Source organism: Chrysemys picta, chromosome 2 (assembly GCF_011386835.1).
Source record: "Chrysemys picta bellii isolate R12L10 chromosome 2, ASM1138683v2, whole genome shotgun sequence".
In the NCBI taxonomy this organism is placed as follows: Eukaryota; Metazoa; Chordata; order Testudines; family Emydidae; genus Chrysemys; species Chrysemys picta.
In genome coordinates, this window is record NC_088792.1 from 137,236,708 (window position 1) to 137,264,663 (window position 27,956).

Sequence of the window (27,956 nt, forward strand, 5' to 3'; positions counted from 1 at the left end):
ATGTGAATACTTGCCAACAGTACTGAAATCTTGACTAGAACGCCTGTCAAATCACATGACTCAACTTCCACAGACTGATCCCTCAAACATTTTAGCCCTGCCCTTAAGCAGTAGTGTGCTGCACAGTTATGTTGGATACGCCCAGCAGTATTCTGACTGGGGGCTTCTGAGAAAGAGGGTAAATTGGTATGTGCATGGGTTGATCTGAATGGCTATACTGAGCTCTGGATGCAAGCCATGCTTCCTAGTCCTGCTCTGATTTGGCAGCTTGTACTTGTTTGGAAATAGTTGCTTTCTTATAGTGGAATCTTTATAGACTACAGATTAAAGTACAAAACTACTGTAGTATTTTAAATAAAAGGAAGGAGTGAGCGGAGGACTCTACTAAGGGGAATTTCACTGTGCTACCGTGGAATGGATCACATTTGACTTCTGTCTGACCTTGAGTCATAGTTTCTGAAATGCAAGATGCTCTTAGTGATTGAGTGAAATCTTAAGTGATGTGACAAGGATGACAAGTATCCATCATTAATCCTTAATTTCATTTAATAATTTATTTTACAGTAATCCTGACTACATTAAATAATCATTATCTTAAATGTTTTGAAGACTTTAGAAGCCCAGAGCTCCTGGCTAGGGCTATTGATGGTATCTTTGCAATACAATAGATACAATAAATTCTCTCTCATTAAGGTGAGTTGTCTTTGCCTGGAGGAAAACGTGGACAGTGATCCATGTAAATTTGCACTAACATCAAGAACAGGGGATGTCTTGGAGACCTTTGTTTTGCATTCTGCCAGTCCAGGCATACGCCTATTGTGGATCCATGAAATCAACCAAATTCTGGAAAACCAGCGTAATTTTTTGAATGGTAAATCATTTGTGTTAATCTTTCTGCCCTAGGCTCGGTACTGGATGCCCCAACTACTTGCTTTCCTTCATATTTCATCTGCTCTAGTTTAAGTAATACTCCAAAAGATTTCTTTCTTCTGGGGTTGTAGGCCTTTCAGCTGGGGGGGACATGCCCATTGTTTTCACTTCCCAACAAATGTTTGAACTTGTGGAGTGGCCTGTGATTGACTATTTCAAAGTGCTTTATAGGAAAGAATTAAAAATTCATATCAGCGTCCCTCTGATATGAGGAAATAGTGTAACCACTTTAAACAAATGGGAGTTTTTGGAGGGCTGAACCAAAGTGACAGCCTAACGTTACAGGATAAATGTATTTCAGTTGCATTACTGCATAGTTTTTTCAACAGCATTTAGTTCTGTAACATTTAGTGTCACGAGGAGAAAGCTAGGAAAAGCTAGTAATTGCCAGTGATCTCAAAAGGCTCCGTTCACTGACCTTCACACGAGCGTTTCTAGCTTTGAATCACTCGTTCTTCCTCACCATAGATTGGTTTTTTTCATTGTGAAAGAACTGGTTTAAAAATCATGTAAGAAGACATGCTGGAAACAGGATGTGGTGGTTAGAGCACAGGACTGGGAGCTGGGAGTTGTGGCAGGTATTTACAACTAAGCCACTGACTTGTGACCTAGGAGAAATTGCTTAACCTCTGCCGCAGCTTCCCCGTCTGTTTTGGGAATATAATCTTACCCACCAACCTACCTGGCAGGGATGTCATGAAGCATTAATGTCTGTAAAGCATTTTGAGGTCAGTGGGTTAAAGGTGTAATGTAAGAATAAAGTTTGTTTTTGATCAGACTCTAAGATTGCATTAAACATATCCCGCTTTAACCTGCCCTCTTCTCTCTCCCTCTGCTCCTTCCCCTGTTTTTAAATTGCAGCCTTGACATCACCAATTGAATATCAGAAAAACCACAGTAGCGGTGGCGGTGGCAGCAGTAACAGCAGCGGCCCCAGCAGCTGTAGCGGAATTACCAGCTCCAGCCGTAGCAGGCCCTCCCGGATCCCCCAGCCTGTCAGACACCATTCCCCAGTCCTGGTCTCCTCTGCAGCCTCCGCCCAAGCAGAGGCAGACAAGATGTCAGGTATGTCCATTCATAATCCCTCCCTGCCACCCCACAGCACATCCCTAGAGACTGGCCTCAGCCAGCCAGCCAGGCACCCTCCCATTGCAGAACCGGATGGTCCTGAGAGAGAAGCTGAGCAGATTCCCAAGATGAAAGTTATTGAGAGCCCCAGGAAGACAGCTGGAAACGTTTCTGGGTCAGCAGACGGAGCCCAGAAAGAATTGCGTGGGAGCTCGGAGGACAATCGCTCAAGGAGCAGCATAGGATCTCTGACGCTCGGGAAGCCAAGGCCAGGAGCCATCTCTCCAATGAACTCTCCTCTCTCAACGACTTTCCCTTCTCCTTTTGGCAAGGAAACCTTTCCACCAAGCAGTCCCCTGCAAAAGGGCTCCTTTTGGAGCTCCATCCCAGCATCCCCTGCCAGCCGCCCTGGCTCCTTCACTTTCCCTGGGGACAATGACTCCCTCCAGCGCCAGGTCCACCGCCACTCTTCACACAGCAAGGACACAGACCGCATGAGCACATGCTCCTCGACCAGCGAGCAGTCAGTTCACTCCACCCAAAGTAATGGGGTAAGAGCGGAGCACCTCTGTCCTGCGAGCTCTTCTAAAACCTTCCCATGCTCCCCTTCTGTGCGTTACCATCACTCTCCATACTAACTTCTGGCTCTCCAGTGCTGCACTGCTCTGAAATAATCAACTGTTCCAATATCTTCTCTACGCAAACAAATAGAATATATATTCTATGTCTGTGTGTGTATGCATAAAACAGACTTGTGATATGTATACAGACACAACACAACTGCTAACAAAGTTGTGACTTCCACCTCTGCTGAAAACATAAATCACTAGTCTGATTCCTACTAACTTGCTCTCCTGGCTTTTTTGTCTCTAATCCGAAGGCAGATAATTAACATGCTGAATTTGACAATCACATGGCCTCTGTTTGTGCGCCACCAACAGCGTGTTTTAAATTTCTGGTTGGCCAATTGTCTTGGGGCTTCCCCCCCCACACACACATCCATCCCTTTTTTGTTTTTTTCCTATATAGTTTTGACTTTGATGAGGCATCCACGTCACACTCCCTGGGTTGCCTTATTTTACTCCTGTCAGCCTTAATTGAACTGCAGCATTCTTTTCACTCATCTTTAAATCCCATATCAGGTCAGTGAAGCTTCCAAGTATCAACTGAAAACACACAAACCAAAAAAAACCCTTATCACTGTCAGCCCCCAAAAAGTTAGAAAGTGGAAATATCACTCCACGTTTTTATTCCCCTATGTAAAAGAAACTGTGTTAGGGCATCTGGAGATTCAACCTTTTAATCTGCACTTTTTTGTGTGTGGGGAAAAAAGGGTTAACAGAATCCACATCCTCTACCGATGTCCACCAGGAAACGCAACATAGTGATCATGGGGCATGTGCAAATTTAATGCACAACAAATGAATGTCACTCACTGTGAATGTGATAGGCATGTCACCATGCCTTTTACCAGCATTTGGTTTTCCCTCACTAAGTGTTGTATTCACAAGTGTTTGTTTTTTCAGTACCTGTCACAGCTCCTACACAATACCAATTGCAAATCACCTAACCTGCAATAGTTTTTTAAACGCATGCACTTCTTGGTAGAATTGTTTAACATATAGAGCTCTCTCTTGATGTTTTAGTTATTACACTTACCTTTGTAATAGCCTTAGAGGAAAAAAATTGTGCTTTGCATGTATTCTTTTTTATTTGATCTGGTCTCCTTTCTAATTTTCATTTGGTTTGGCTTTGTCTTGCCTTTCTTTTTCTTTAGTCTAGCAGAATGTTATGTTAATGTGATATCTAGGGTAAATAGATGTCTTTTCAGTAAATGAATAGAGCATTAATAAGATAAGATATTTTTATGTATACTAAAGCAATAAACACCAATTTCTTCTGTCATTCCCAAATAAGGCTTTAAATCAATTATTAAAATTCCATTTTTTGAACAGGGACATTCATGCAAACTTGAAAGGGAGGCCATAATTTCTGTGTTTGCTTTCTACAGTAGCCAATACTATCTAAATATGCCTTCTCCCTCACAACTCACCTTCTCTTTTAGCTTGATTATAGAGGTAGGTCATAATTTTACATCTATAATGTCACTTTCTGTCATCATACATGGTGATGTCACATATTTTAACTTAGTGACTTCACTCTGTGATCGACTAATTGGAGAAAATGAGCTGTGAAGGTTTGTCCTTAAATTTGATGTACACCTCTACCCCGATATAACGCTATCCTCGGGCGCCAAAAAATCTTACCGCATTATAGGTGAAACCGCGTTATATCGAATTTGCTTTGATCCGCCGGAGTGCGCAGCCCCGCCCCCCCGGAGCACTGCTTTACCGCATTATATCCAAATTCGTGTTATATCGGGTGGCGTTATATCGGGGTAGAGGTGTATTCATTTGTGGATGTGTGTTTGTACATATTTACACACACATATATAGATGTAGTTAAATTATATGTGTAAAAATATACATACACGTGCACTCACATATGCATGTGTTTCTGTTTCATAACTGAAAAGGGGGCAACCCTGAAAAACACATGAAATGAACCTAGTCTGGCTCTTGTAAAAGCTGTGAGAAACACCTATTCAAAACATAGAAGATTTCTACTTAGTAGGATTGTCAAGTATGTGGAAACAGTTCTTGGTTAAGTTTTTACGGTACACAATGCTTGGATTATGGGGGGGAAGTACATGGTACTTTGCAGGTTTTCCCTTCTTGGGCTAGATTGCTGTGCAGTTTCCCTGACAGTACTAGCAGTTGGCAAGTAGTTCTGATGGGATGATTCACATGTTTGCAATGTTAAAATCAATGGTTATAACCTATTTAGGAAGGAGCAAACAGGCAAAAGGAGACTGGGAATGACACTCTATGTCAAAAATGGCATTCTCTGTTTCCGAGTTACTGATAACTCAAGAAAAAATTATCTTGAATGCTTATGGATCAATGTCTTATCAGATAATTCACAAGATGGGGTATTAATTGGTGTCTGCTGCAGACCCCCAAACAGGATGGCCGGCTTCTTTCACATCTATATATAATGGATAGGAAAAAAAGCTGCGTGATCATGGGGACTTGAGTTTAAGTGACATATTCTGGAATGTGTCTTGCTGCCAGTATTAAAACATCCCTGGAATTTCTAAATATTATGACAATCTCCTAACTCAAAAAGTGTTGCATCCAAGATAGGGGAATTCTATATTAGACCTCTTCTTGACAGATAAAGAGGAACTGATCACAGAACTAAAAATTAGAGGTAACTTAGATACAAATGATCATGACTTGATCACATTTATAATGTGCAAACAGAATAAAGTCCAGATCACTAATAAATGTGTTCTTGATGCTTTAATAGGCCCAGTTTCACAAAGCTGAAAACAATTACAAGCCAAATCAGCTGGGAGGTATAATTTAATCAGAAATATGTGAATGATAATTGGGAATTGTTTAAGAACGTGTAACTAGATTCTCATATTGGTTAAAAAAGAAAAAGAAACTTCCTGGTACAGAAGGGGAGTGAAGGCAGCTATAAAAAATTTAAAAATAATATATAGCAAATGGAAGAAAGGGGAAGTTAATAGTAATGAATATAAATCAGAAATTAGGAATTACAGAAGATTGATAAGGAAAGCAAAGGGACACAAGGAGAAATCTATGGCCAGCAGAGTTAAGGATGATAACTAGGTAATCTTGAGTAGGAGTAGAGAGATTATTTTACTTCTGTACTTTCCACTGGTGCAGCCACTGCTGGAAAACAATTCAAGGATGTTGATAAATTGGAAAGAGTTTACAGAAGAGTCACAAGAATAGTTAAAGGGTCAGAAAACATGCTGATAGTGATGGACTCAAGGGACTCAATCTATTTAGTTTAACAAAGAGAAGGTTTGATGGGTGACTTGATTACAATCTATATGTACCTTCATGGGGAACAAATATTTGATAATTGGCTCTTCAGTCTAGCAGAAAAAGGTATAATACAGTTCAGTGGCTGGAAGTTGAAGCTAGACAAATTCAGAAAGGAATTAAGGCGTACATTTTTAACAGTGAGGGAAGCTAACATTTGGAACAATTTACCAGGGTTGTGGTGGATTCTCAATTGTGGACAATTTTTAAATTAGGATTGGATGTTTTTCTAAATGATATGCTCTAGAAATTACTCTGGGAAAGATCTCTCCCAGGCCAGGCAGGCAGTTTGCAGATGCTCCCTCCTCAGACATGCCGTTTACAGGGACCATTGACTCTCCCTAGGGTGAGGGAGTCAACCTGGGTTCTTTTTGTCTTGAGTATTATTAACTGTAATACAAAGTCAGTTAACTGGAATTTAGTTAATTATCTTATTGGGGTATGCAGCCCAGAATAAAATCCTGTTCCCTCACCCAGAGCTCTTTGTGCTCTGTCATGATACTGGGAGTGAAATGCAGTACGTACATACTTTAATCACCAAGGCAGTATTACAGGTAATACTAAGATATTTTAGTAGTGTCTAAAGACCCCACTGTGCTAGGTACTGTGCCAACACATAATCAGAGGGAGTTCCTACCCCTAATAACTTGAATTCAAAATAGATGGGACACACACAAAAGTGTTAGGAGAAACAGCAGCACTGAGAGGTGTGGTGACATGCGCACGGTCGCACAGCTGGTAGATGGAAGAGCCAGGAATAGAACTCCCAGCCCAGTGCACTGTGTGTGGAACCATGCTGCCTACAGTGATGACTCAGAATATACACCAGAAGCAGTTGTGTTGAATAAGAAGGTGCCATTCGAGCAGGCTTTACTCTCCTGACCACGACCACATATTAAACACTGGACCAAACTATCATGTACACTGGTGTAAATCTGAAGAAACTTAATATTGATGTAACTGAGCAGATTGTGGCCCATTTTCTTTTCATTTTCACTTACAGGTGAAAATGAAATTTTGTTATTTCAGGACATAGACTGCTTATATTGATTATCAGATAGGAGTGGCTTAATAATGGGGAGACAGTTGAATTCTTGCCCTCTCTACTGAGACTGCCAGCACAGGGTGCATTTTCTGTTGGGGATTTTTCACCATCAGCTTAATGTCTTTGGGCTATTGACCAGCCATTGGGTGGTGGTAGTGATAATAGTCATTGACTTAAGATATAGTCAGAGCAGCAACACTTATGCCACATTGTTATTCTCTGGAATCATCCAGTCCCCCAGTTTACAGGTTGGCTTACTTTTAACTCCTTCCTAAGGGAACTGGATGGTTCAGGGCCAAGCTATATGGAGTTGGTTTGTTAGTCTGATGAGAAATTGTATGTTGACATTCATTAAACTTCAGAAGCAAGCATAAGGTAGTTGCAAGAGGAAATAGCTAGACCTGATTTTTCAGGTGGGACCACTGTCAGGACAGATAACTTTTCTTGGCTGAAAAACTTTGATAGTGTGATTTACATCATCTGAGTTATTGATCAGCCATTACATTTGTTGCCAATGCTTATTAAAGAGAAAGGCAAAAAATTCAGATATACCCATACTATGTTGAGTCCATGCCTGTAACTACAAGCGCTTCTAATGGTTGTACTTACTGATAGAATATGAGAAAAAGGATAGCTATAAATGGGTAAATTAATGCTCTATTTTTCCGGGGGGGGGGGGGGTGCAAGGGAGAGGGTTTTTAAAAACAAAAACAAAAAAACCCCTAAAAAGTAGGTAATTTATCTCATCCTACATATTTAAAAATAAAGAATAAAAAAACCACACAAACTAACCTATCGGGGGTAGCCGTGTTAGTCTGTATCCACAAAAACAACGAGGAGTCCAGTGGCACCTTAAAGACTAACAGATTTATTTGGGCATAAGCTTTCATGGGAGAAAACCCACTTCTTCAGATACTTGGAGTGGATCAATGCATTTGAAGAAGTGGGTTTTTTACCCACGAAAGCTTATACCCAAATAAATCTGTTAGTCTTTACAAACGAAACTGGCAAGCATTAATGTTTTAGAGAGACAATAACAAACGCCAATTCATTTTGCCCTTTTGTTCCTTATTATACGCAATATGCAAGATTGGGCTACTGTCCTAAGCTCCAACAAATGAAGCAAGGTGAGAATGATCATCTGCTTCAATGCTGAATTTCCCAGCTTTGATTAGGTTGGGTTCTAGCCTTAATTTTTGGTCTCTTTCAAATTGTGATTTATAATGCCTCCTAATGGCTAATCCCATATACTGTAGTTTGCTTTTGTAGGTAGTAAAGGGGGGTGTCATGAAGCTTCAATAAAACTGGGATCCAGAGAATAATAAATGTAACAAATGTGGGGGGAAATCCCCATTTCTTCACCAGCTTTCTGTAATGGCAGGTATTAGTATATTTTATTTGTGTAAATGACAAAGATACAGTAGACCAGGCATGTGCAAAAAGAAGGATAAACTCCTGGGACTACACATTGTTTAGTGTCGCAGTACAATGTAATTTTAAGTGTCCTCTGTGTGAGCGCTAAACTCAATCCCATTTTTTCCCCTCCCTTCTCTGCCCCTACACCATTAATACTACAGAGTGAAAGTAGCAGCAGTAGCAATATCTCCACCATGCTGGTGACACACGATTACACGGCAGTGAAGGAGGATGAGATAAATGTCTACCAAGGAGAGGTCGTGCAAATTCTAGCCAGCAACCAACAGAACATGTTTTTGGTGTTCAGAGCCGCCACTGACCAGTGCCCTGCAGCCGAGGGCTGGATTCCCGGCTATGTCTTGGGGCATACCAGTGCAGTCATCATTGACAACCATGATGGAACAATCAAGTGAGTGTCTGGATTTCTTCAGAAGAGAAGAGGGTTTGCACATGTTTTATGTTACTTGAGCATTTTGTAGAAAGGTTTACAATTAAATCAGGATTTGAGCCTTCTAAACTAAAAGTTTATATGAACTTCCAGACGGAAATGGACATCATGTGTGATGAAGTCCTGGAAGATATCTGGTGTGTCTTGGTATCAGTAAAACTGATTTATAGGTTGGATGTTTGCTATGATAGAAATGTTTAAGAAACCCATGCAGGTATTTTCTTTATTACAAATGCAGTTGAGGTTTCCTGAAATGATACCTAATGTTATTGAGAGAAGGCTAATTGTGCATTCAAACTTAACCTTTCCCATAATAAAAGAATCAAGAGAGCTGAAATGGAAATTAAGGCAAACTTCAAATGGAATAATTTATTAAGAATTAGGCATTTCTATTAATAAGAATAATTAACTGTAGTTACACCAATTAAGATGAGATTACCGGGGCTGCTAGTTTTTGTGCTTTAAAGTACAAAGGTGGTTGTTGGCATGAAAGTATATTTCTCCCCATACTGTGGTATTGGAAAATTGGATAATTGGGGGGGGGGGTTATATTTGTATCTGAAACATTTGTCGGTCAGTGTTGGAGACATAGGCGCTGACCCCATGGGTGCTCCGGGGCTGGAGCACCCACAGGGAAAAAATGGCGAGCGCTGAGCACCCACCGGCAGTTCCGCCCAGCACCTCTGGCTCACCAGCGGGCTCCACAAATCAGTGCCTCCCCCTCCCTCCCAGTGACTCCCGCCTGCCATGGACAGCTGTTTCGTGGTGTTCAGGAGGCTGTGGGGGAGGAGCAAGGATGCGGCGCACTCGGGGGGGCGGGAAGGGGTGGGGTTTGGGGGGCGGGAAGGTCTTGGGGGAAGGAGTGGAGTGGGGGCAGAGCCGGGGTCAAGCACCCCCCATCACTTTGAAAAGTCAGTGCCTGTGGTTGGAGACAGGACTGATGGGCCATTGCTGTGTTTGACTGACAGTGTCCATGATTTTATGAAAGGCTTAGCTTCATAGGTAAGATTCCATACATTACAATGCTTCTCATTGATCCTTTCATTTTGTCTACAGTTTTAAACAAAGGCAAAATGTCTCTTGTTCTTACCCTGCATCCTTTAATTTTGTAATTTTTTGCAGAAATACACTGAGATCAAAATTGATACTTTTAGCATGAAAGGGTCACCAGGAAATCTAAGATTTCTTGAAGATATTTTGTGAGTTTCCTTTACAGCTCCCATACTCAACAGGACTGGACTCTGCAATCTTGTGTCTGAGATATTACAGACATTAAAATTTTCCAATGCAAGTGAAGTTAAACAGAACAGTGCCCTTCTGAGGGCTCAAAAGAGTTGAACACAATGTTAATGTTCTGTCTTCAGGAAGTCAACATCTTGGCACACAGCACTCCGTTTAAGGAAGAAATCTGAGAAAAAAGATAAAGACGGCAAAAGGGAAGGCAAGCTAGAAAATGGTTATCGCAAATCCCGAGAAGGACTTGCCAACAAGGTTTCCGTGAAGGTAAATGCTACAAGGATATGGTATTTCAAAAATGATCCTGTGGGGTAAGTTAAATAAAATAATGGGTCAAATTCGTCTCTTGTGTAACAGCCTTCGTCTGAGTGGCATTAGACCAAGCAGGAATTTGGCTCAGGTATGTGTGATTCTTGATGTTGTTTCTCCAAATTCAGAGCATGTGGAAGTGATCCTCCAGTTTGGGACTGTGATGCCATTCCAAAGTGAATATGGGGAGAGTGGTATGGGTGCCAAAACACTGAGTTGCAGCTGCTTCTGTGCTTTTGTGGGTCTGACTAAAACCCATCGCCATGCTAAATGGTTTTCATTTTAGACTATTGGAAATAATATTGGTTTTAAGAATGTTACTTGAAAGAAATCATTAATTCTCTTTCTCTCATTTTCAGCTTCTCAACCCCAACTACATTTATGATGGTAAGTTGTTCTAATAATTAAAAGCCATAGTAACTGTAGTTTGAGGAAAACATACTTTGCATTGTATCTGCTAACGGGATTTTTGAGTGTAGGAGAAACCACTCCTCGTTGCTTCATCACCAAAAATAGTCACTTGCTTGATGTGACAGACATCAGGAATTGACTGTATTGTATCTTAAAAGCTTGAAGGTTTTTTGGAGAAGGGAGGCAGTCCATGAAGTATGTGCTGTGATATTATCTTGGAACTTTGGGCATATATCCACAATTAAATAATAATGAATACATATTGTACTGTATAACATACCTTTAAGAAATGGGCAAAGACACCACTGCTAACAGATTCTCATCCACTTCTTTCCTCTCCCTACCCAATATGGCTTACGCCTGAAAAAAGAGATGTGTCTTGTATTGAACACAGAAGGCCGGTAAAATCCAGGCTGAGTTGGACATGGGGGAAAAACAAGATCTAGAATTGAGAACCCTTCCCCCAAGAATGCCATGCCTCCATTCCCTCACCTTCAAATCTAGGGAATGTTAACAAGAGCACCTCAAATGCAAGGGCTGATCTGACCTACGAGTAAACAGAAAACCTGTGTGTTTGCTGAACTTTGCTAACATCCACATATTGGATTGAAGTATCAGAGGGGTAGCCCTGTTAGTCTGAATCTGTAAAAAAGCAACAGAGGGTCCACCCATGAAAGCTTATGCTCCAATACTTCTGTTAGTCTTAAAGGTGCCACAGGACCCTCTGTTGCTTTATATTGGATTGAGTACAGCATTCTGCACCAGCTCTGGCTTCTGAGTGATCTTCAAATATAAATGCTATCCAATAATCCAGTTGTGAGGTGATGAATACATGGATTGCTCTGGCAAGGCCCAGATCTTGAAGAGAACATAATTTCGTAGGTACCTTAGGTTTCGTCTTCGAGGAGTTTCCCTGTGGGTGCTCCACTTTAGGTGTCTTGGTGCCCTGCACTTCTAGTCGGAGACTTGTGGTAGCAGTGCCCCAATTGGCCGCGCACACGCGGCAGTAATCTTGCACCACTCCGAGCAGCTACCCCATGCACACAGCCAACCACTACCCAATTCCTTCTCTACTGTCCTTGGTTTCGGTCGGAACGACAGCAGCGCCCTTATCTACTCTCATGTTCCTTTAATCTCTGCTCTTTTCTCAGTTAATTTTCCTCATTGTTTATCTCTCCATTCATTTTTTTTTTCATTTTTCACATTTATAAAAAAAACCACTTTCCCGTTTTTCTCCCTGCCTCTGGCAGGCAGCCGCCGAAGAGGCATTAGACTGGGACTATTCCCGTTCTTCATTCAGCTAGCCTCTCAGACATGCCTGGCTCTCCAGGTTTCAAGCACTGTCTGACCTTCAGACTCTCAATACCAGTGACAGGCGGCCACTCGCAGTGGGGTAGACACACACTACCCAAAAGTATCCCCACTGCAAGAAACTCAGTGTGGACAAGAAAGGCCAGGGACCTCCAATTAAAACTTTTAATGAGGAGGAGATCCCTCTGACCCTTAGTCCAGGACACCTCCTCGCCCGTCCTCACCTGCAGCTGCCTGAGATGTGGGGTCCTCTTCAAAAATGGCTGCTAAGGACCCTGGTCCTACCAAATCCACAAAAAAGCGGTCTCACTCCTCGCCACACCTCCAAAAAAGCAATCCCTGACCACAAAAACTGCCCCGGTATCAAAAGCACCCAGAGCACCGGACCGCAAGGCACCAGGACCGTCTGGTACTGAGACGTCCCAAGGAACAAAAGACTCTGTGCGGTCTCGCTCTCATAGCAGCAAAACTAAGTCTCATAGCTTGGCACTGAGGGAACAGAAACTTCAGGCACAGCACAGCGCTGTGGCGCCTGCTTCACCAATACAATGTGACAAGTCTGCAGCACCGACAACGCTCCCTCTGGTTCCCAGCTTTCCTGTGCTGCCAGCACTGTATCTCCCGGTACCGCAACAGTCTGTCAGCCATGCAGACCTCTTCATTGCATCCACCGCTCTTTGGCACCGATGGCATTCCGGCCAGAGTCAGGGCCAAGCTTTATCACTACACTCGCTAGCTCGGCCCCTCCTCTCTCCGCTGATGAAGAGGAGGAAGTGGAGACAGGAGTGGGAACACCTCACCACTCCTCTCCTAAACCTGGACCCACTCGGCCACAGGGCGTGGGTTGGCAAGCCCCACAATGGGTGTCCCCTCCCATGGCCTTCCCACCACAGTGGGCATGCTGGTACCCCTGGGCATTATGCAGAGCCCAAATCACCCAGCCATCCAATCCATCCAGGACACAGCAATCACCTCCATCTGCTCCAGCTTCCCCAGAACTGCTGGAGGAGGAATCTGAAGAATCTGTCCACAGGCCGGAGGGTGACACTCTCCCACCTACCCACATCCTGACTTAGTCTCTGGACGAAACAATAATGGCACCCCCCACCCCCCCCGCACACACACACACACACGTTGGGAGATGACTTCAAATCCTTTCAGGATTTGTTTAAAAAAGTAGCTGATTCACTAGACATCTCATTGGCTGAGTTACCAGAGACTCAACATAAGCTGACAGACATATTGCAAGCTTCTCCGTCAGCCAAGATAGCACTATCCATTTATGCTGCCATCATGGCCCCAGCAAAAACCGTATGGCAGACTCCAGCCACAGCCCCTCTTTCTTGTAAGTGATCTGACAAGAAGTACTATGTGCCTGCTAAAGGAGCTGAGTTTTGTTTACCAACCCTACTGCAAACTCATTGGTGTTAGAGGGGGAAGCAACGTCAAACCGAAACCAATCCTTATAATAAAGATTGGAAATGCCTAGACCTCTTCAGCAGGAAAGCCTATTCATCGGCAACCCTCCAGTTTCGCATAGCAAACTATTCTGCGTTACTGGCCAAGTACACACACACCATTTTTTTCTCAGATGTCATCTTTTATTGACCACATCCCAACTAACAAAAAAGAACAATATAAAGCCAATATAGCAGAAGGTTTCCTCTTCGCCAAAACTGCCCTGCAGGCCTCTCTAGATTCTGCTGACACGGCACCTCGCTCCATCGCCATCCATTGTATGCAGAAGGCTTCATGGCTCCATTTCTCCGGCTTCCCCAGGGAAGTTCAGGTGACAGTAGAGCACTTACCTTCTGAGGGGCAAAAACTGTTTGCAGAGAGCACAAACGTCTCCTTACACACCCCGAAGGACTCCCATGCAACACGAAAGACACTTGGAATCTGTATCCCTGCGAACAAGGAAGAAACAGGGCAGATTCTACAACCAACTATTTCATCCTGCCCCATACACTCAGCCTCAACGACATTATGATCAATGCCGCAAACAGCGCCAGACGAGATGCTGTCAGACACAGGAGCATTCGTCTACGTCTCAGCCATCCACTTCTAGGCAAACGCTTTGAAGTGTCGGTCGAGGACACAGGAGCCCCACATTCTCCACTTCCAGAGTCACCTCTAATTTCCAGCCCCTTTGAGGACCACCTTACACCCTTTTACCCAGTCTGGAGAACCATCACTACAGACAAGTGGGTTCTGGAAATTAGGCAGAAAAGCTATTCCATCCCCTTTCTTTCCATTCCACCTACCCACCCTCCTTCCCCATCCCTCTTCAGGGACCCATCTCACGAGTACCTGTTACCGCAGGAAATACAGCATCTCCTGCAATTAGGTGCTGTGGAACCAGTACTGGTTCAGCACAGCGGTTGGGGGTTCTACTCTCATTACTTTCTCACTCCGAAGAAAACAGGTGGACAGAGGCCCATTCTGGACTTATGCAAACTGAACAAGTTTGTGAGAACACAGCACTTCAAGATGGTAACCCTAGCAACCATAATTCTGGCATTGGAGAAAGGAGATTGGCTCTCGTTCCTCAACCTACAGGATGCTTACTTTCACGTCACTAACCACCTGGCGCATCGGAGATTCCTACGATTCACTCTGAGCAACCTACACTACCAGTACAAGGTACTTCCCTTCGGCCTCTCTACGACTCCCAGGGTTTTTTCCAAAGTACTGGCCATTGCAGTAGCACATATTCGCAAGCAGGGTGTGACCATATTCCCTGTCTAGATGACTGCCTGCTAAAAGCACTGACATACGACAAGACAGTTCACGCCACTCACACCACTCCAACCCTATTTACAAACCAACTTACAGAAATCCACCCTGATCCCAACCCAACAACTGGACTTTATAGGGGCACACCGCCACTGTGTCATGGCGTCAGCACGGCTACCCCAACAATGGTTTCTTGCCTTAATAAAGCTAATCACAACAGTAAGACACAGCCCACGAACATCTGTCAGAACATGCCTACAACTTCTCGGACACATGTCGGCTACCACGTTTGTCGTGAAACATGCCAGGCTACATATGAGAGGTCTACAAACTTGGCTACGCACTGTCTACATTCCTTACAGACACTCGATCAACAGACGGCTTACAATGCCCAGCAGAGTGAAAGACTCACTCACATGGTGGACAAACCAAACAAATGTCTGCTCAGGCCTTCCCTTCCAAAGGGAAACCCAATCAGTCACTATCACCATGGATGCCTCTCTGGTAGGATGGGGGGCACACTTGGCTGAGAACACCATCCAGGGCTGATGGTGCCTAGAGGAGTTAAATCTCCACATAAATCTACTGGAGCTCCAAGCAATTCCAAACACTAGCCATCACTTTCTCCCCTTGATCCGCAACAAAACTGTCCAGATTCTCACGGACAACGTGGCGACTATGTTTTATATAAATCGCCAAGGAGGGGCCCAATCTTACCTGCTCTGCACAGAAGCAGTCCGCCTCTGGCAATGGTGCATCTCCAACAACATAGACATCATGGCATCCTACTTCCTGGAAACCAGAATGCCACAGCAGATGACCTCAGCAGGAACTTCTCACGGACGCACGAGTGGGAACTAGACCCACAAATTCTGCAAATTCTAGTCCGACAATGGGGATTCCCCTCAATAGACCTTTTCACCACGACCCACAATGCCAAATGCCCACAGTACTGCTCCCGAGCAAGACTGGGACACAACTCTTTCAGAGTATCAGGGGGTAGCCGTGTTAGTCTGTATCTACAAAAACAACAAGGAGTCTGGTGGCACCTTAAAGACTAACAGATTTATTTGGGCATAAGCTTTCGTGGGTAAAAACCTCACTTCTTCAGATGCATAGAGTGAAAGTTACAGATGCAGGCATTATATACTGACACATGGAGAGCAGGGAGTTACTTGGCAAGTGGAGAACCAGTGTTGACAGGGCCAATTCAATCAGGGTGGATGTAGTCCACTCCCAATAATAGATGAGGAGGTGTCAATTCCAGGAGAGGAAAAGCTGCTTCTGTAATGAGCCAGCCACTCTTTCGGAGATGCCTTCCTCATCAGGTGGGAGGCCCCGCTCCTGTACCTCTTCCCCCTGATACTCCTGTTGAGTCGTGTCTTTCACAAGATCAGACAAGACAAATCCAGAGTCATCTTGATTACACCAACATGGCCCAGACAAACATGGTTCCCATACCTGACCCCAGTGGCCAGGGCTGGCTCTGGCTTTTTTGCCGCCCCAGGCAAAAAAGCCTCCCGCCGCCCCCTCCGGAGGGGAGCGCAGCAGGGGAGGGCGCCGAGCCCGGCCACAGCCCCGCTCTCCCCGGCCAGCCGGAGCACCGCGGGGAGGGCAGCGAGCCCAGTACCGGCCCCGCTCTCGGCTGGAGTGCCGCCGGGCGCCCCAACAGCCCCAGTATGTTTAAAAAAAAAACAAAAAAAACCCCAACCCTGAGCGCCGCCCCCTTCCAGGTGCTGCCCCAAGCACATGCTTGGTAGGCTGGTGCCTGGAGCCGGCCCTGCCAGTGGCTGTCAGATCATGAACCCTTCCCCTCCTGCCTCACCTACTGACATAGCATACAGGACGCCTCCATCACCCCAACATTCCAGCACTTCGTCTCAAGGCATGGCTAATCCAGGGATGACAGAACTCAAAACATGCTGTTCCAAGGAGGTCCAAAACATTCTACTTAACAGCCGACGTCTCTCCACATGAAAAATATACACACACAAGTGGAAAAGATTCTCTATCTGGTGCCGAGACAAGCAAATCATTCCACAATTGGCCCTGTTACCCACTATCCTTGATTACATATTCATACTCAAAAAAAGTCTGGCCTCTTGACTAGCTCACTCAGCGTGCATTTATCAGCCATCACCAGCTTTCACAATGAGGTGGACGGATTCACGGTCTTCAGAACTAAGCCCTTTCTCAAGGGTATAGAGAACACTTACCCCACATTAACAGACCCGACCGCTATGTAGGACCTCAACCTTTTTCTCCATGCCCTCATGGGCAAACCCTTTGAACCGCTAGCAACTTGCCCATTCCTGCACTTATCCATGAAGGTCGTCCTTCTAGTAGCTATCGCATCAGCATGAAGGGTGGGAGAGTTGGGTGCCCCAATGGCTCACCCACCTTATACCACATTCCTCAAGGACAAAATCATTCTACGCCCACACCCTAAATTCATACCCAAGGTTGCCCCCTCTTCCATCTCAATGAACCCATTTACTTACCTGTATTCTTTCCCAAGCTGCATGCCAAAAACAGGGAGGCATCCCTTCACATGCTAGACATCCGCAGAGCTCTGGCTATTCTACGTATAGAGAACAAAAACATTCAGAAAATTATCCAGGCTATTCATATCCACAACAGAACGATCAAGAAGCCAAACCATTTCCAAACAGAGACTTTCTAAATGGGTCTCTAATTGTATCAAACGATGGTACCAAAATTACAATGTGCAAGCTCCTTCTGGACTTCGCACACACTCCACTAGAGCTATGTTCACATCCATAGCCTTTCTCAGACATGTATCTATAACTGATATTTGTAAAGCAGATACCTGGGCATCGCACCATGCTTTCACCAAACGCTATGCCCTGGAACAGCAGTCACCTGCAGACGCTCACTTCGATCTATCAGTGCTCTCCACCATACATACATCAACTCCAAAGCCCCTCCTCTCCACCAAGGGGCACTGCTCTTCAGTCACCTAAAGTGGAGCACCCAAAGGGACACTCCTCGAAGAAGAAGAAGAGAAGGTTACTCACCTTGTGCAGTAACTGAGGTTCTTTGAGATGGTTTTCCCTGTGGGTGCTCCACTACCCACCCTCTTCCCCTCTGCTTCAGAGTTCCGACTCGATCCTCGCGTAGAGAAGGAACTGGGTGGCAGTTGGCTGCGCTCGCGGGGTAGCCACTCAGAGTGGTGCAAGCTGGCTGCCGCACGTGTGCAACCAACCGGGGCATTGCTACCACAAGTCTCCGACAAGAAGTACAGGACACCAAGACACCTAAAGTGAAGCTCCCACAGGGACAACCATCTCAAAGAACCTCAGTTACTGCACAAGGTGAGTAACCTTCTCATCCCTTCTCATTCCTTGGGGTTACTCAGGCTCATCCTGACATTAGATTGGACTTGGTTTCAGATGAATGGAGTTACACATGCTAAGACTTCTTTTAAAAAAAACCCAAAACCTCAGCACATCCATTTAGATCACTCGCTATAGCATTTACTCAGGAAACTCATCTCAGATAGTGTTTAGTTTTCAGTTAGATCTTTGTGGGTAGCATCAGGCATAACAAGGGCAAAACATTTTGCCCAAGTTCATGCAGAGAATGGGTGACAAGGATTAGAACTCTGCAGAGTCCCAGTTGCTTGGTCTAACCACTTGACACTATAGGCTTCAATTGGACATGTGGAATAAGTATTTCAAGGGGAGAGGGAAAGGCCCCAAACTTGTAAATACAGTGCTTTATCTTGGAATGATGGGAGGGCAGGATGAAAGGGGGGAAACTTCAGTCCACTTATTACAATTTCTTTTTCTTTTCCAGTTCCCCCAGAGTTTATAATACCATTGGGTGAGGTCACATGTGAGACAGGAGAGACCATCGTTTTTAGGTGTAAAGTCTGTGGTCGCCCGAAAGCTTCAGTAACTTGGAAGGGTCCTGATCATAACACCCTAAGCAATGACAGTCACTACAGCATTTTGTACAGGTACAGTAGTGTGTTCGCTGTTTCAGCATTCTGAAGGGGAGAGTTCTGTGGAGAGCAGAATGACTTGTTTTCTTTGCAGTGTGGGGCATTGTCTTCAGTCCCATTTCACTTTTTCAATTCCCTCCCCCAACCCCAAATAAATAAAAATGGAGTGCAAATTCCTGTGTGTGCTTTGACTGTGCATAATAGGCTTTAGCTGCCAATCCTCCAGTTTGCTAATAATCCAGTGTTGGGTGTGGGTGAGTGTGTGTTTGTTTTGGACAGGGGCATTAGAGGTACCTTCACACATCTTGAAAATCTCAGGAATTAACCATAGTCTCAGCAAGCAGCATTAATGCAGGATTTGTTCTGGAGGAGGGACTGCAGGGAATTGTAACGGAGTGTAGCCGACCTAAAGGTTTTGTAATGAAATATTTCATGTCTTTGTGAAATTGCAGAGGAGTCACTGCTGGAGGGGCTCTGGCTCTTTATCTAAGCCAGAGGTCCCCAAATTGGGGCATGCCTCCCTAGGGAGGTGTGAAGGAACGTTTGGGGAGGCACGGCTGGGGCCCGGGCCAGCCTGCACAGGGGTGGGGGAGGGAGTGCCACCTATCTCCGCTCCTGGCTCGGCCCTGGTTTCAGGCCCCACGCTCAGTGTCAGGGCTGCCAAGGCTCTGCTCTCAGCCCCTCCCTCAGCTGTGGCCCCCAGCCTTGGCCCCTTTACCCCGTCCATGTATCTTCCCTTCCCCCCCCTAACCCCCGGGGACATGGCCCTTCTCCTGGCCCAGGAGGGGGCGCACAAGGTAAAACGTTTTGGGACCACTGATCTAAGCATTGTTGATTTCAAAACAAGGGCTGAGAGTTTAAGGGATACTACTGTCAAAAGTAGCCAATTTTGAAAAAAATCAGTTAAAAGAAGTTTAAGATACTGCAGCTGCTTAAGTCTGCCTGGCAATTGTTGTGGCTCCATCACACTTTCCTTATTGATTGATTGATTGTTTCCTTCTCCCTTGCTGCTGTTAGAGACCCACACCAACGGGGAGAACTGGCTAACTGGTTACTCACAGAGTGCTGTCAAATGCACAACGTAAATATCCTGAACAAATAGGGAGGAAATAATACTGAGGTGTTCATTGAATAAACTTTCAGTTATTGGAAACTTTAGTGGTACTTGCAATAATAGCAAGTACAAATTTGAATGCAGAAGTGAGATTTTCTGCTAGTTAGATGTTTGTCCAAACACAATCTCTGCTCCAGAGAAGCATAAAGCTGGAATAGAAGGGGTTTTGTGGGGTTGAAGTTCCTTGGCAGACCTGAATGAGAAGCTGATACAGTGCTGACACCTGACTCAAGCTATAGTTATTAGTCCTCTATTTCATAGTCACTAAATTCACTTATTTTTGGTGACTTTTTTTTTTTTTAAATACTGAGGTGGTGATTGAATGAACTGAGAGTAAGACTAATTAAATGTTCCTAGCCCTTTTTAAAAAAAATAAAATCCAGTGTTTTCCTGACATGAGATGGTCAAGCAAATGTTGTGGCAGAAAGTTTCATTATGCTTTAAGCAATTGGATGACACACAGATTTGTGCCGTGACCAGCCTGGTGATGGAATGACAGCACAGTACTCCCGAGTGTGTGTACTGATCTCTCTGCCAGGGGAGGGCGGTATTAAATGGTTCCATAGGGGACTCCCTGACACACAAGTTGCTACAAAATGGAGACTTCAGGATGGCAGGAGAAAAGGGAAATTCTTGATCCTCTTGCGAAAGGGAGACCAGTTGGCAGATGAAGATTTTGACTTTAATGTGAATCTGCAAGATGTCATTCTGAAATGCTCAGAGCTAAGATGTACCATTATTTAGTGGAGTTGGTGGGTGTGTATTGTAAGAGTGCTGAATTTGTATGTAAGATGCGTTGAGAGCTGGAGACTTCTAAATAGGACATGGAACTCCCTGATTGATTCTAATGTGTTTTGCAGTGATTTAGGAGAGGCATCCTTGAAAATCATTGGTGTGACCACAGACGACGATGGTATCTATACCTGTATAGCTGCAAACGATATGGGTTCGGTTTCATCTTCAGCCAGTCTTCGAGTTTTAGGTGGGTTTATCTCTTAGCCTCTTTTCATCAGATAACATTACCAGCAATCTTGGGTTTCATAGGATGGGTATCCATTATCCACAGTATGTAGAAAACCCTGGCCTCTGAGTTCGTGAAATTTAGAAGTGATTTATGTCAATCCTTTTCACGGGACATGTGGCATTATGTGTGAAAGAAAGCGTAGAATCGAATGAAGTAAAAATTGTAAATGAATCAAACTGTACCATAGAATCTCTATGGATAGAAATTCCATGCTCTAATAAGAAGAATATAGCAGTAGGGGTATATTACCAACCACCTGACAGGATGGTGATAATGACTGTGAAATGCTCAGGGAGATTAGAGAGGCTATTGAAATAAAAAACTCAATAATAATAATAATGGGGGATTTCAATTATCCCCATATTGACTGGGTACATGTCACCTCAGGACGGGATGCAGAGATAAAGTTTCTTGATACCTTAAATGACTGCTTCTTGGAGCAGCTAGTCCTGGAACCCAACAGAGGAGACGCAATTCTTGATCACAGGATCTGGTCCAAGAGGTGAATACAGCTTGGTAATAGTGACCATAATATAATTAAATTTAATATCCCTGTGGCAGGAAAAACACCACAGCAGCCCAACACTGTAGCATTTAATTTCAGAAAGGGGAACTACAGAAAAATGAGGGTACAGTGCCAAAAGTGAAGTCTCTGCAAGCTGCCTGGAAACTTTTTAAAGCCACCATAATAGAGGCTCAACTTAAATGTATACCCCAAATTAAAAAACGTAGAGAACCAAAAAAGAGCCGCTGTGGCTAAACAACAAAGTAAAAGAAGCAGTGAGAGGCAAAAGGCACCCTTTAAAAAGTGGAAGTTAAATCCTAGTGAGGAAAATAGAAAGGAGCATAAACACTGGCAAATGAAGTGTAAAAATACAATTAGGAAGACCAAAAAAGAATTTGAGGAACAGTTAGCCAAAGACTCAAAAAGTAATAGCAAATTTTTTTTAAGTACATCAGAAGCAGGAAGCCCGCTATACAACCAGTGGGGCCACTGAACAATGGAGGTGCTAAAGGAGCACTCAAGGACGATAAGGCCATTGTGGAGAAACTAAATTAATTCTTTGCATCGCTCTTCACGGCTGAGGATGTGAGGGAGATTCCCAAACCTGAGACATTCTTTTTAGGTGACAGAGGAACTGTCCTAGATTGAGGTATCTTTAGAGGAGGTTTTGGAACAAATTGATAAATTAAACAGCAATAAGTCACCAGGACCAGATGGTATTCACCCAAGAGTTCTGAAGGAACTCATGTGAAATTGCAGAACTTCTATCTGTAGTCTGTAACCTATCATTTAAATCAGTTTCTGTACTAGATGACTGAAGGATAGCTAAAAAAAAAAGGGCTCCAGAGGTGATCCTGGCAATTACAGGCCTGTAAGCCTGACTTCGGTACTGGGCAAACTGGTTGAAACTATAATAAAGAATAATATTGTCAGACATATAGATGAGCATAATTTATTGAGGAAGAGTCAACATGGTTTTAGTAAAGGGAAATCATGGCTTACTAATCTACTAGAAATCTTTGAGGGGGTCAACAAGCATGTGGACCAAGGGGATCCAGTGGATATAGTGTACTTAGGTTTTCAGAAAGCCTTTGACAAGGTCCCTCACCAAAGGCTCTTACGCAAAGTAAGCTGCCAGGGGATAAGAGGGAAGGTGCTCTCATGGATTGGTAACTGGTTAAAAGGTAGGAAACAAAGGGTAGGTATAAATGGTCAGTTTTCAGAATGGAGAGAGGTAAATAGTGGTGTCCCCCAGGGGTCTGTTCTGGGACCAGTCCTATTCAACATATTCATAAATGATCTGGAAAAGGGGGTAAACAGTGAGGTGGCAACATTCGCAGATGATACAAAATTACCAAAGATATTTAAGACCCAGGCAGACTGCGAAGAGCTACAAAAGGATCTCTCAAAACTGGGTGACTGGGCAACAAAATGGCAGATGAAATTTAATGTTGATGAATGCAAAGTAATGCACATTGGAAAGCAAAATCCCAACTATACATATGAAATGATGGGGTCTAAATAAGCTGTTACCACTCAAGAAAGAGATCTTGGAGTCATTGTGGATAGTTTTCTGAAAACATCCACTCAATGTGCAGCAGCAGTCAAAAAAGCAAACAGAATGTTGGAAATCATTAAGAAAGGGATAGATAATAGGACAGAAAATATCATGTTGCCTCTGTATAAATCCATGGTACATCCACATCTTGAATACTGTGTGCAGATGTGGTTGCCCCATCTCAAAAAAAAAAATGTATTGGAATTGGAAAAGGTTCAGAAAAGGGCAACAGAAATTATTAGAAGTATGGAATAGCTTCCATATGAGGAGAGATTAATAAGACTGGGACTTATCAGCTTGGAAAAGAGACAGCTAAGGGGAGATATGATTGAGGTCTATAAAATCATGACTGGTGTAGAGAAAGTAGATAAGGAAGCGTTGTTTACTACTTCTCATAACGCAAGAACTAGGGGTCGCCAAATGAAATGAATAGGAAGCATGTTTAAAACAAAAAAGTATTTCTTCACAAAACACACAGTCAGCCTGTGGAACTCCTTGCCAGAGGATATTGTGAAGGCCAAGACCATAACAGGGTTCAAAAAAGAAATAGATAAATTCATGGAGGATAGGTCCATCAATGGCTATTAGCCATGATGGGCAGGGATGGTGTCCCTAGTCTCTGTTTGCCAGAAGCTGGGAATGGGCAACAGGGAATGGATCACTTGATGATTACCTGTTCTGTTCATTCCCTCGGGGCCACCTGGCACTGGCCACTGTCAGAAGACAGGATATTGGGCTAGATGGACCTTTGGTCTGACCCAGTAGGGCCATTCTTATATTCCTTCGCCAGTCGCCTCAGCAAGGCTGGACAGATTTCAGAAGTGAACTAGTTTGGGGCACCCACAGATGGTAATCCTGTGTGGGGAGAGTTGAGTTTACTCATTGCTTGGGTGGCTCCCAGCTTGGCCCAGTGAGTCAGGAATCCTGTAGTGATTTTCTTGTCACAGTTGGCAGTCACAATGGCTACCAATACCAGCTAAGAGCTGTATTGAAATCACTTTTTTTTAAGTCTGTATTCTTAATGCTGTTTTGGGAAAAAATTGTGTCATCTCAGAATTTCTCAAACCCACAAGAGATCAAACACTAGTGACATGTCGCCTTTTAACTCTTTTTCAAAGCTCTTTCACTCTAAACAGGGAAGTCCAAATGCTTAGTGGCACATATTTCTTCATCTCCCTGTTTCTCAGATCCAAAAACCACACAATCCTCTTACGAGGCCTGTCTAACACTTTAAAGCTGTATCTTCCTTCAGGATCTGAAATAAAGCAGATTTTTTTAAAGCATGCATGTGGGGGAATAAAGAAACACTAGCAACGTAAAAATGACTGCTTTACTTGAGGATCTTTTACCTACTATAGCTACATGTCACTGTTTAAGATGAGAATATTTTTTCTGGTTTATTTACTTTATGCTTTTGACAGCATATACATAACAGTTTCAGTGTTTTGCTAATATAATTCTCTTTTTTTAAAATGGGTCTTCCACCCAGCAGAGGGGAAGCAACAGACATTTTTAAAAACATGAAAAATTAAGTAAGGTGGTAAAATAAAAATTGGTCGGTGATTTGGGCAGGTGAAGTACCTGAAACTAATTAAGTCATTTTTTTAAATTGTCATGGTCATGTTTTGTCATTGATTTGGATTAATACAAACCTCTATAGATGCCCATTCTGTGCTCTGTCCATTCCATAAAATAAAACACAAAATGAAATACAACAAAGGGCTGCTCATCCTACCCGTGACACATGTGCCAGCCAATATGGGGACTATAAAATAGACTTGGGCTTCCCCAAAGCCTGTGAGGAAAAAAAGATGAGTTTTGTAGAGCGTCTGGAAGCTTAAGTTTAGGCTCTGAACAGAGGAGAAAGTAATTTAAAGGATTTACCAGTACTCCAGAGTCCTGAGGAGGGGGCGGGGCCTCCACCAGAAGAGGCGGGGCCTTTAAATCCCCAGGCTCGTTAAATCAGAATTTAAAGGGCCCGGGGCTGGGGCTGTGGTAGCAGCAGCTGAGAGTCCCGGGCCCTTTAAATCACCCCCGGAGCTACCAGCTGCAGAGGCTGGGAGCCCCGGGGGTGATATAAAGGGCATGGGGCTCCAGCTGCTGCTACTGTAGCGGAGCCCCAGGCACTTTAAATCCTGATTTAAAATGCCTGGGGATTTAAAGGCCCCACCTCTTCTGGTAGAGGCCACTGGTAGTGCTCCAGTGGCAAGTTAAAGGACCTGGGGCGGTAGCAGCTGCCGCAGCCGTGGACCCTTTAAATAGCTGCTGGAGCTCCACCGCCGCTACCCAGGGCTCTGGCAGGCTTAGGGGATGATTTAAAGGGCCCGGGGCAGTAGCGACTACCAGAGCCCCGGACCCTTTAAATCGTCCCCGGAGCCCTGCTGCTGGGGCGGTAGCAGCTGCTGCAGCCCTGGATCCTTTAAATAGCCACTGGAGCCCCACCACCATTACCCCAGGGTTCCAGGGACGATTTAAAGGGCCCAGGGCGGTAGCTGCAACAGGCACCCCGGGCTCTTTAAATCGCCGCCCGAGCCCCTCCGCCGCTTCCCCAGGGCTCTGGCGGCAATTTAAAGGGGCCTGGGGCTCCAGCCGCTGCTGGGAGCCCCAGGCCCTTTAAATTGCTGCCAGGGGAAGTCGATCCGCCCCAATATGGCGCACTGGCTCTTGCCAGTACGCCGTACCGGCTTACTTTCACCTCTGGCTCTGAAATAAGTGACCTCTTAGATAACCAAGTCTCAAACCATTTAGGGTTTTATAGGCAACACCACCACCACTCTGAATTCTGCTTTGAATTGTATTGGCAACCAATGCAGATCCCATAACGTGTGCTCCTGATACATAACTCCTTTCAATAAACCAGTCAAGGCATTCTGCACTAGCTTCAGATTTGAAATAGTTTGTGTATGTAGTCCAATGTTGAGTGTATTGCAGCAGCCTGGTTTTGAGATGATAATGAGGTGGGCATAATTGGGACAGGCTAGTTCCTCATTGGAAAGGAAAGTCCTGCTTTTCTCACTAGGACTCTTGGCCATAGTTAAGGCTACATTTTAGTCATTCATATTTTTAGTAAAAATCATGAGCAGTAAACAAAAATTCATAGCCCATGACCTGTCCATGACTTGTACTATATACCCCTGACTAAATCTTGGGAATGCTGCGGGTGCTCGGGAGGGGGCCCGCAGGTGCTCGGGAGGGCAGCGCAAGTGCTTCAAGGGGCACTGCGGGTGCTCGGGTGGGAGCAGCTCGGGACCCCCGCTGGTGCTAAGGGGGAAAGAGGGGGGGGGTTGGCAGGCTCCGTCGGGCTTCTCGGAAGTGGCAACATGTCCCTAAACTCCTAGCGCCACACACTGCCAGCTCCACAGCTCCCATTGGCTGGGAACTGCAGCCAATGGGAGCTGCGGGGGTGGTGCCTGCAAGCGGAGGCAGCGCAGAGCTAGGAGCTGATGGAGGGACATATTGCTGCGTCTTGGAAGTTTCCCCAAGGTAAGCCCCGTCTAGAGCCCTCACCCCCTCCCGTGCCCCAGCCCTTATCCCCCGCTCCCGAACACCTTCTGCTGCTGCTGGGGGGAGGAAGGGGATGGTGGCCCGAGACTGTCCCAGTAGCAGACGGTGCGACTGGCCCAGGGGTTGCCTGAGCTGCACCAGCCGCTCAGAAGTCACGGAAAGTCACAGAACCAGTGTTTGGTACTTGGGCATGCTGGAGGAGCGCGGGATCTAATGACACACCCAAGTTACATAACTGCGTTTATAAATGGCAGTTGCACACCCTCGATAAAGGACCCCAATATACGTTCCACCTATTCTTCTGGCTGCTTCTTCAAATCCACCAAGATTGTCACACTTGTCCAAATAAGTCACAGCCAGCTAGCCCTTATCCAAGCTTGAAATTATATATTAAATAGGTTTTACTCCACTGTTCTGTCAGCATACTTGAGTGCACTGCAGCCAATATTGCCTCACTCGTGCTTCCAGCCACTTCATTTGCAATTCATTTGTGGGAATGCATCCTCAGCACAGAGGAATGATAGCCCACAGTTAGCTTCTGGGCTCTTGGAGAGATGAAAACAGAGCCACTCAAGAACAATTCCACTCGCCCTTGCCTGCATCTGTAAGCCAATAAAGGAAGCTTCATGAGCAATGGTATCAAAAGCTGCTGCAGATTAAAAAAAAATCAGTGTGGAAATGTCATCCATTTATTTACAGTTAGAATAAAATAATCAGAAATTCCACTGGTTGAACTACCTATCCCACATTGTGATGTAATCAAGGAAATCTTAGAACTCAAGGAACTGCTAGTGTCCTTGCCACAACTTTCTTGATGACCTTGCCCAAAAATGGGAGATTAGATACCAGTCGACAGTAAGCCAGACTGGCAACATCAAGCGTTGGTTTCTGGACCATTAGCCTCACAGTGACAGCCAGCATCCCTATTCCTCCTCAACTCCTTGAAGGGAAATGCTGACAGTCTCAATAAACAGGGACCTCAGTGCCTCTCCCCATTACGCTTCACCAGCCCATAAAGACAAGATTCCAACTCCAAGGTTGTAGGACAGAGCACCTGTATTTCTGCAGGGCCACAGCATGTGACCTTAAAATCTGTCACAATTCTTCAGACTCATGTGAGAGTTCAGTCACCAGCCCTGTAGCCAACTTCTTGCATCATCTTTTTCAGGTTACTTATGTGATGACCTGTAGGACAAAGCCAGAGGAGAAGGGCATTTACAGGCCATTAGAATATTATTTTGTTCTCCATTATGAAAATGAAGTCCTACCAAACCATCACAAGTGGTCAATCAGAAGAGCAACCTTATCCCTCAATGGTGCCTGAAAATCACTGACACCACAGAAACAGGCCTGTTGCCCTTCCAGGTTATATGCATCCCAATCTCAAACCAAAAAAGACAACGATCAGTCCGTGATGGAGGAATATTCATCCCTCCAAGATCCACTCCCAAATA

The 27,956-nt window shown here is 44.6% G+C and overlaps 1 protein-coding gene across 1 annotated transcript in view; it reads left to right on the forward strand.

Annotated features, from left to right (window-relative positions):
* Positions 1–27,956, forward strand: part of TRIO (trio Rho guanine nucleotide exchange factor) — a 431,915-nt gene that overhangs the window by 397,152 nt on the left and 6,807 nt on the right. The window contains 8 exon segments of the mRNA XM_008164380.4: positions 694–871; positions 1,792–1,843; positions 1,845–1,995; positions 8,541–8,788; positions 10,192–10,330; positions 10,732–10,759; positions 18,650–18,812; positions 20,772–20,893. Coding sequence (XP_008162602.2) covers positions 694–871; positions 1,792–1,843; positions 1,845–1,995; positions 8,541–8,788; positions 10,192–10,330; positions 10,732–10,759; positions 18,650–18,812; positions 20,772–20,893 — 1,081 coding nt within the window.